At 48.5% G+C, this 10,000-nt stretch overlaps 1 protein-coding gene across 1 annotated transcript in view; it reads right to left on the bottom strand.

Annotated features, from left to right (window-relative positions):
• LOC117486666 (melanoma receptor tyrosine-protein kinase-like) overlaps positions 1-10,000 on the bottom strand; it is a gene marked incomplete at its 5' end in the record, with an annotated part of 25,061 nt that overhangs the window by 5,902 nt on the left and 9,159 nt on the right. Inside the window, 6 exon segments of the mRNA XM_034135176.1 lie at positions 36-182; positions 363-438; positions 1,332-1,487; positions 3,466-3,651; positions 4,120-4,218; positions 8,206-8,328. Coding sequence (XP_033991067.1) covers positions 36-182; positions 363-438; positions 1,332-1,487; positions 3,466-3,651; positions 4,120-4,218; positions 8,206-8,328 — 787 coding nt within the window.

Genomic DNA, 10,000 nt, shown 5'->3' with positions numbered 1-10,000 from the left:
AAGGGGGCGGGACTTAAGGTGTATTCTCTGCTCACATTTGACCATGATCATGTAGACGTCGATGGTGCAGATCGGGGGGTGAGGCAGCCGCTCGCCCCGCTCCAGCACCGACGAGATCTCACTGGCCGGGATCCCGTCGTACGGTTTGGAGCCGAACGTCATCAGCTCCCACACCGTAACTCCTACACACACACACACACACACACACACACACACACACACACACACACACACACACACACACACACACACACACACACACACACACACACACACACACACACACACACACAGCTTTGTGAGCAGGACTATATAGATACAACATGAGAGAGCAGGTGGCTTCATAACAGCAGGCGTCTGACCGTAGCTCCAGACGTCGCTCTGGTGCGTGTATCTCCACTGCATGATGGACTCCAGAGCCATCCACTTGATAGGAACCTGAGAGAGACACAGATAGAAACTAAGTCTGTGTCCACAACCCTCACATGAAGGCAGTACACCTGAGTAAACGTGTCAGGTGTACTGTGTGATGGAAACGTCTGGATCAATGGAGACTCAGAGAGACAGGAGAGAGCAGGAACACTGATCACAATCTCCGGGTTCAATCCCTCCTCCAAACCCACCTGTCAGATCAGCCGACTCGCTGCAGCGCTCCCTATCATCTGTTTCCCCTGAGTAACCTGTCCCTATCATTTGTGTCCACTTTATCTGTCTTCTCCATGATGGTATGTTTGTGTTTTTATCATGTTCTGTTGCTTTGACCTCTTAGAATATTTAACAAATTGTACGGTGTCCTTGGGTGTCATGAAAGGCGCCTTAAATAAAATGTATTATTATTATTATGAAGGTTTATTTGGAGCTTCGGAGGGAGAATTCACAAGACATGTGCTCTGTGTCTGAAGACCTCTCCCCCAGACCCCTGCATCAGCTCTGAGAGAAGAATCAACAACATACATCACTATAGCCTCTATCAGCTGACTGGCAGGCAGGAGACACTGAGAGCAGCTCAGTGAGGACACACTGAGAGCAGCTCAGTGAGGACACACTGAGAGCAGCTCAGTGAGGACACACTGAGAGCAGCTCAGTGAGGACACACTGAGAGCAGCTCAGTGAGGACACACTGAGAGCAAGGTGCTCAGTGAGGACACACTGAGAGCAAGGTGCTCAGTGAGGACACACTGAGAGCAGCTCAGTGAGGACACACTGAGAGCAAGGTGCTCAGTGAGGACACACTGAGAGCAGCACAGTGAGGACACACTGATCACCTGGGTCACAGGAAGGGCCTAGGAAGATACTTCCCCATCACACTGCAGTATAAAGGTCTCCGCTACCTTTCCTCCATCGGCGTGGTACTCCTTCTCGTCGGCCGTCAGCAGTTTGGCGAGTCCGAAGTCAGTGATCTTCACGTGGTTCGGGTTCTTCACCAGAACGTTCCTCGCTGCCAGGTCTCTGTGGACCAGGTGGCGCTCCTCCAGGTAGTTCATCCCCTAAATGCATGTTAGGGCAGGGTTAGGGTTATGTGGGAGCCAATGGGAGATGACGAGGTAAATAGGCTAAAAGAAAAACATGTTTTCCAGAAGAGCTACACATCTCTTGAACGACAACATGCCTGCGCTGCACCTCCAAGGTGCACGACACAATCTGTGCCTGTGAGCGTGCTGTGTGAGCAGAGATGATGTGTGTGTGCGTAGTTCAACCTTTTCATATTTAAGTTTGTAGCAAGTAGAGGGCTGCTGCTGTGTGTGTGTGTGTGTGAGTGTGTGTGTGTGAGTGTGTGAGTGTGTGAGTGTGTGAGTGTGTGTGTGTGTGAGTGTGTGTGTGAGTGTGTGTGTGTGTGTGTGAGTGTGTGAGTGTGTGTGTGTGTGTGTGCGTGAGTGTGTGCGTGTGTGCGTGTGTGTGTGAGTGAGTGTGTGCAGTGTGTGAGTGTGTGTGTGAGTGTGTGTGTGTGTGTGTGTGTGTGTGTGATGCTTGTGAAGTGTGTGTGTTGTAGTGTCGCGTGTGTGAGTGTGGTGTGTTCGATGTGTGATGTGTGTGTGTGTGGTGTTGTGTGATTGTTGTGTGTGAGTGTGTGTGTGTGTGAGTGGAGTGTGGGAGTGTGTGAGTGTGTGTGTGTTGTAGTGCTGTGGTAGTGTGTGTGTGCGGTGTTGAGTGTGTGAGTGTGTGGTTGTGTGTGTGGCGTGTTGGAGTGTGTTGTGGGTGTGGTGATGGTGTGTGTGTGTGTGTGTGAGTGGTGTGAAGTGTGTGAGTGTGTGTGTGAGTTGTGGTGTGTGTGTGTTTTGTGGTGTGTTGTTGAGTGTGTGTGCGGTGGGTGTGTGGTGTGTGTGTGGTGGTGTGTGTTGAGTGTGTGAGTGTGTGTAGTGTGTGTGTGCGTGTTGCGATGTGCGTGTGACGTGTGCGTTGTGTGGTGTGGTGTGTGTGTGTGGTGTGGTCGCGTGTTGTGGGTGTGTGTGTGTGTGTGTGTGTGTGTGTGTGTGTGTGTGTGTGTGTGTGTGTGTGCCCCCATAGAGCTCAGTTTATAACTCGGGGTTTAATTTGTGTTCACATCACATAGTAATGAGTGTGTGTGGAGCTGCAGATCCATCTCGCTCTCCAGACTTAGTAACACAGGTTTGATTTAGAAAGACTCTGAAATGATTGGATATTTACAGATGTATCTCTGATGTTGGGAAGGTTTGTGTGGACAGGGTGAGACATATTAAAGCATCTGACGGCTGACCTTGTTCTCTGTGATGTTCCCAGTGTTTTGTAACCCTGATGATCTGAGAGCAGAGCGGAGAGATTACCTCTGCCTCTGTGTCGGAGCTAATGAACTCTGAAGGATCTCACACAGCAGCTGAGGTATTTGAAATGAGACGAGCAGGTGTTGGGAGACGGTTAGCAAGACACAAGGGTAATGTTTCCCCTACAGGACGCTCTGAGTCAATATGAAGAGATGCCAAACAGACAAAGAGACATACACAACTACAAAGAAATGCAAAGTGACTACATAGGGATGCATAGCAACCAGAAACACACACAAAAGACCAGAGAAATACATGAAAAGACTACAGAGACACACAATGATCAGGTAAAGACACAAAAGGACTAAGAAGGGATAGAAAAGACACGTAAAATGTCCACAGAACAAAAACTGCCAAACGAAACTCATAAACACACAAAACGACCCCAAAGACACACATAAACCCCCCTCATATTGTGTGTCCCTCATGTTGTGTGTCTCTCACCTTGTGTGTGCCCCCCCCCCTCATATTGTGTGTCTCTCACCTTGTGTGTGTGTCCCCCCCTCATATCATGTGTCTCTCACCTTGTGTGTGCCCCCCCCCCTCATATTGTGTGTCTCTCACCTTGTGTGTGCCCCCCCCCCCTCATATTGTGTGTCTCTCACCTTGTGTGTGCCCCCCCCCCTCATATTGTGTGTCTCTCACCTTGTGTGTGCCCCCCCCCCTCATATCATGTGTCCCTCACCTTGGCGATCTGCAGGCACCAGGTGAGCAGCCACTGCCCCCCCACCTGCTCCCTGTGCAGACGCACGTAGTCCAGGAGACATCCGAAGGGCATCAGCTGAGTGACGAGCTGCACTGAGGAGGTGAGACAGATCCCCAGGAGACGACAGACGTGAGGGTGAGACACGCTGGCCATCACATACGCCTCCTAAAGGACACACAAAGAGACACTGAGGAGGTGAGACAGATGCCCAGGAGACGAGAGACGTGAGGGTGAGACACGCTGGCCATCACATACGCCTCCTAAAGGACACATAAAGAGACACTGAGGAGGTGAGACAGATGCAGAGGAGACGAGAGACGTGAGGGTGAGATACGCTGGCCATCACATACGCCTCCTAAAGGACACACAAAGAGACACTGAGGAGGTGAGACAGATGCCCAGGAGACGAGAGACGTGAGGGTGAGACACGCTGGCCATCACATACGCCTCCTAAAGGACACATAAAGAGACACTGAGGAAGTGAGACAGATGCCCAGGAGACGACAGACGTGAGGGTGAGACACGCTGGCCATCACATACGCCTCCTAAAGGACACATAAAGAGACACTGAGGAAGTGAGACAGGTCCCCAGGAGACGAGAAAGAGACACAAAATAAAGTGAATAAATCTCACGTCCAGGATGTCTTTGTTGGCTTTAGGAGACGTTGCCTCTCTCAGAACCTTGATGGCCACCGCGATCCTCACGTTCTCTCCTTCAGGGATCCAGAGGCCCTGGTGTGAGACAGAGGGTGAGACAGAGGGTGAGAGAGACCCTGATGTGAGACAGAGGGTGAGAGAGAGGGTGAGAGAGACCCTGATGTGAGACAGAGGGTGAGAGAGAGGGTGAGGGACCCTGATGTGAGACAGAGGGTGAGACAGAGGGTGAGAGAGACTCTGATGTGAGACAGAGTGTGAGAGAGACCCTGATGTGAGACAGAGGGTGAGAGAGCGGGTGAGAGAGACTCTGATGTGAGACAGAGGGTGAGAGAGACCCTGATGTGAGACAGAGGGTGAGAGAGGCCCTGATGTGAGACAGAGGGTGAGAGAGGCCCTGATGTGAGACAGAGGGTGAGACAGAGGGTGAGAGAGAGGGTGAGACAGACCCTGATGTGAGACAGAGGGTGAGAGAGGCCCTGATGTGAGACAGAGGGTGAGACAGAGGGTGAGAGAGAGGGTGAGACAGACCCTGATGTGAGACAGAGGGTGAGACAGAGGGTGAGAGAGCGGGTGAGAGAGACTCTGATGTGAGACAGAGGGTGAGAGAGACCCTGATGTGAGACAGAGGGTGAGACAGAGGGTGAGAGAGAGGGTGAGACAGACTCTGATGTGAGACAGAGGGTGAGACAGAGGGTGAGAGAGACCCTGATGTGAGACAGAGGGTGAGAGAGGTCCTGATGTGAGACAGAGGGTGAGACAGAGGGTGAGAGAGAGGGTGAGACAGACCCTGATGTGAGACAGAGGGTGAGACAGAGGGTTGATGTTGTTCGTGAAGCTTTAACTAAGTTAGATCCTAAGAAACAACGTGGAACCTTTCTTTTTAAAGATAGCTGCAGAGTTTATTGCTCCACCTCTCACTACTCTTTGTAACCTCTCCCTCAGCACAAACACAATTCCAAAACTGTGGAAGTCAGCGTATGTCCTGCCTTTGCTGAAAGGAGGGGAGGCAACTGTTTTAAATAATTATAGGCCCATCTCTAAATGGTCAGTTCTGGCGAAGGTTCTTGAACGCCTAGTGAGTGAGCAGGTAAAGGTGTTTTTATGTACAAATGACATCCTGTCTAAACATCAGTCAGGCTTCAGAAAGCAACATAGCACCATCACTGCCACAATGAAAGTGGTGAATGATGTGGCGAGTATTTTAGATAATAAGCAGAGCTGTGCAGCTCTATTTATTGACCTTTCCAAAGCGTTTGATACCGTCGATCATCGCATCTTAAAGCAGAGGCTACTCAGTATTGGCTTATCCAGCCATGCAGTGGGTGGTTTGTGAACTACCTCTCTGAAAGGTCCCAATGTGTTCACTTTGATGGGCTGTCTTCTGAGTGGTTGAACATTGCTAATGGTGTTCCTCAAGGTTCTGTTTTAGGTCCACTTTTATTCTCCATCTACATCAATAGTTTAGGTGAAAATGTCGATGGAGCAACCTTACATTTTTATGCGGATGATACCGTTATGTACTGTGCAGGTCCCTCCATTAAGGAGGCTGTTGTTGAATTACAGGCTGCTTTTAACATTATTCAGACTCAGCTCTCTGAACTAAAGCTTCTTTTAAATGTTGATAAAACCAAGGTAATGCTCTTTTCTAAAGCCAAAAAGACACCAGAGCCTGTTTTAGATATTGTAACTACGCAAGGAATAAAACTTGAAGTGGTTACCTGTTACAAATACCTTGGTATCTGGCTTGATAATTGTCTCACTTTTAAACGTCATGTCAATAACCTGCTTAACAAACTGAGGGTTAGACTAGGTTTCTTCTACAGGAACAAGTCCTGTTTCTCGCTCGAGGCCAGAAAAAGGCTCTGTGACCTTTTGACCTGTGCTGGACTATGGTGATCTGATCTATATGAATGCACCTGCCCATTGCCTGATCAAGTTAGATGCTGCGTATCACAGTGCACTGAGATTTGTGACAAACTGTAAAGCATTAACCCATCACTGTACCCTGTATGCAAGGGCTGGTCTGCCTTCACTAACTGTACGGAGGCTCAGTCACTGGTACATTTTTATATATAAAGCCATGTTAGGGAAACTTCCATCCTACATCTGCTCCCTGATCTCACGGTGAATTGTAAGTGGCTACTGCCTGAGATCGCATGCTGTGGTTTTATTAAATGTGCCAACTGCTAGGACTGTCTTAGGGAAGATAGCTTTTAGATGCGCAGCTCCACTGTCCTGGAATAGTCTGCAATTAAAATGGAAACTGAGCAATCTGGTGCCACTACATGTTTTTAAAGCTCGGTTGGATGCTACTGAATCGGAAGCTGTTGGTACCTGTGCATGTGGATAGTTATGTAATTTGTAATCCCTGTAATGCTACTGTATGATGTCCTTTTGTTGTTCTGTTGTTTAATGTTTCATGTGGAACCTACTTGAGCAGGTCTCCCTTGAAAAAGAGGTCAATGATCTCAATGGGATACAACCTGGATAAATAAAGGTGTGAAATGAAATGAAATGAGAGGGTGAGAGAGCGGGTGAGAGAGACTCTGATGTGAGACAGAGGGTGAGACAGAGGGTGAGACAGAGGGTGAGAGAGCGGGTGAGAGAGACTCTGATGTGAGACAGAGGGTGAGAGAGACCCTGATGTGAGACAGAGGGTGAGACAGAGGGTGAGAGAGAGGGTGAGACAGACTCTGATGTGAGACAGAGTGTGAGAGAGACCCTGATGTGAGACAGAGGGTGAGACAGAGGGTGAGAGAGACTCTGATGTGAGACAGAGGGTGAGAGAGGCCCTGATGTGAGACAGAGGGTGAGACAGAGGGTGAGAGAGAGGGTGAGACAGACCCTGATGTGAGACAGAGGGTGAGACAGAGGGTGAGAGAGAGGGTGAGAGAGACTCTGATGTGAGACAGAGGGTGAGAGAGACCCTGATGTGAGACAGAGGGTGAGACAGAGGGTGAGAGAGAGGGTGAGACAGACTCTGATGTGAGACAGAGTGTGAGAGAGACCCTGATGTGAGACAGAGGGTGAGACAGAGGGTGAGAGAGACTCTGATGTGAGACAGAGGGTGAGAGAGGTCCTGATGTGAGACAGAGGGTGAGACAGAGGGTGAGAGAGAGGGTGAGACAGACCCTGATGTGAGACAGAGGGTGAGACAGAGGGTGAGAGAGAGGGTGAGAGAGACTCTGATGTGAGACAGAGGGTGAGAGAGACCCTGATGTGAGACAGAGGGTGAGACAGAGGGTGAGAGAGAGGGTGAGACAGACTCTGATGTGAGACAGAGTGTGAGAGAGACCCTGATGTGAGACAGAGGGTGAGACAGAGGGTGAGAGAGACTCTGATGTGAGACAGAGGGTGAGAGAGGTCCTGATGTGAGACAGAGGGTGAGACAGAGGGTGAGAGAGAGGGTGAGACAGACCCTGATGTGAGACAGAGGGTGAGACAGAGGGTGAGAGAGAGGGTGAGAGAGACTCTGATGTGAGACAGAGGGTGAGAGAGACCCTGATGTGAGACAGAGGGTGAGACAGAGGGTGAGAGAGAGGGTGAGACAGACTCTGATGTGAGACAGAGTGTGAGAGAGACCCTGATGTGAGACAGAGGGTGAGAGAGACCCTGATGTGAGACAGAGGGTGAGAGAGGCCCTGATGTGAGACAGAGGGTGAGAGAGAGGGTGAGACAGACCCTGATGTGAGACAGAGGGTGAGACAGAGGGTGAGACAGAGGGTGAGAGAGAGGGTGAGAGAGACTCTGATGTGAGACAGAGGGTGAGACAGACCCTGATGTGAGACAGAGGGTGAGACAGAGGGTGAGAGAGACTCTGATGTGAGACAGAGGGTGAGCGATAGAGAAAACACACACGTTCATGCCCCCGGGGTATCATATATATTAAAGGTCTCCTGTCACACACAATGACTAAGAATCAGATCTTTAGCATGATCTGGTTTGGTATTCTGAGCTAAACACTTCAGAGACATGTTTTTTTAATATATTTGTATATATCTGAGACCTATAATATATGCCTAAAATAGCGTGATAGGAGACCTTACATCCAGGATCTCTCACCTTATAGACGGTCCCGAAGGCTCCTGATCCCAGAACTCTGATCTTCTTGAACTCGGTCTCCTTCAGGATCCGGAGCAGCGCCTGGTTAGGAGCTTCACCGCTGGGAGTGAGGGGCTCCACCAGCTGGGGGGGAACACCTTTCATTAATATACTGGACCTGAGAGCAGCTATCAAACCCCTTAGTTTAATATACTGGACCTGAGAGCGGCTATCAAACCCCTTAGTTTAATATACTGGACCTGAGAGCGGCTATCAAACCCCTTAGTTTAATATTCTGGACCAGAGAGCAGCTATCAAACCCCTTAGTTTAATATACTGGACCAGAGAGCAGCTATCAAACCCCTTAGTTTAATATACTGGACCAGAGAGCAGCTATCAAACCCCTTAGTTTAATATACTGGACCTGAGAGCAGCTATCAAACCCCTTAGTTTAATATACTGGACCTGAGAGCAGCTATCAAACCCCTTAGTTTAATATACTGGACCTGAGAGCGACTATCAAACCCCTTAGTTTAATATACTGGACCTGAGAGCGGCTATCAAACCCCTTAGTTTAATATTCTGGACCAGAGAGCAGCTATCGAACCCCTTAGTTTAATATACTGGACCTGAGAGCGGCTATCAAACCCCTTAGTTTAATATAATGGACCTGAGAGCGGCTATCAAACCCCTTAGTTTAATATACTGGACCAGAGAGCAGCTATCAAACCCCTTAGTTTAATATACTGGACCAGAGAGCAGCTATCAAACCCCTTAGTTTAATATACTGGACCTGAGAGCAGCTATCAAACCCCTTAGTTTAATATACTGGACCAGAGAGCAGCTATCAAACCCCTTAGTTTAATATACTGGACCAGAGAGCAGCTATCAAACCCCTTAGTTTAATATACTGGACCTGAGAGCAGCTATCAAACCCCTTAGTTTAATATACTGGACCAGAGAGCAGCTATCAAACCCCTTAGTTTAATATACTGGACCAGAGAGCAGCTATCAAACCCCTTAGTTTAATATACTGGACCAGAGAGCAGCTATCAAACCCCTTAGTTTAATATACTGGACCTGAGAGCAGCTATCAAACCCCTTAGTTTAATATACTGGACCTGAGAGCAGCTATCAAACCCCTTAGTTTAATATACTGGACCTGAGAGCAGCTATCAAACCCCTTAGTTTAATATACTGGACCAGAGAGCAGCTATCAAACCCCTTAGTTTAATATACTGGACCAGAGAGCAGCTATCAAACCCCTTAGTTTAATATACTGGACCAGAGAGCAGCTATCAAACCCCTTAGTTTAATATACTGGACCTGAGAGCAGCTATCAAACCCCTTAGTTTAATATACTGGACCTGAGAGCAGCTATCAAACCCCTTAGTTTAATATACTGGACCTGAGAGCAGCTATCAAACCCCTTAGTTTAATATACTGGACCAGAGAGCAGCTATCAAACCCCTTAGTTTAATATACTGGACCAGAGAGCAGCTATCAAACCCCTTAGTTTAATATACTGGACCAGAGAGCAGCTATCAAACCCCTTAGTTTAATATACTGGACCAGAGAGCAGCTATCAAACCCCTTAGTTTAATATACTGGACCTGAGAGCAGCTATCAAACCCCTTAGTTTAATATACTGGACCAGAGAGCAGCTATCAAACCCCTTAGTTTAATATACTGGACCAGAGAGCAGCTATCAAACCCCTTAGTTTAATATACTGGACCAGAGAGCAGCTATCAAACCCCTTAGTTTAATATACTGGACCAGAGAGCAGCTATCAAACCCCTTAGTTTAATATACTGG

The sequence above is a fragment of the Trematomus bernacchii genome, unplaced genomic scaffold (genome assembly GCF_902827165.1).
Source record: "Trematomus bernacchii unplaced genomic scaffold, fTreBer1.1, whole genome shotgun sequence".
In the NCBI taxonomy this organism is placed as follows: Eukaryota; Metazoa; Chordata; class Actinopteri; order Perciformes; family Nototheniidae; genus Trematomus; species Trematomus bernacchii.
The sequence above is the reverse complement of the archived record's forward strand: the minus strand, read 5'-3'. Positions and strand labels throughout refer to the sequence as shown.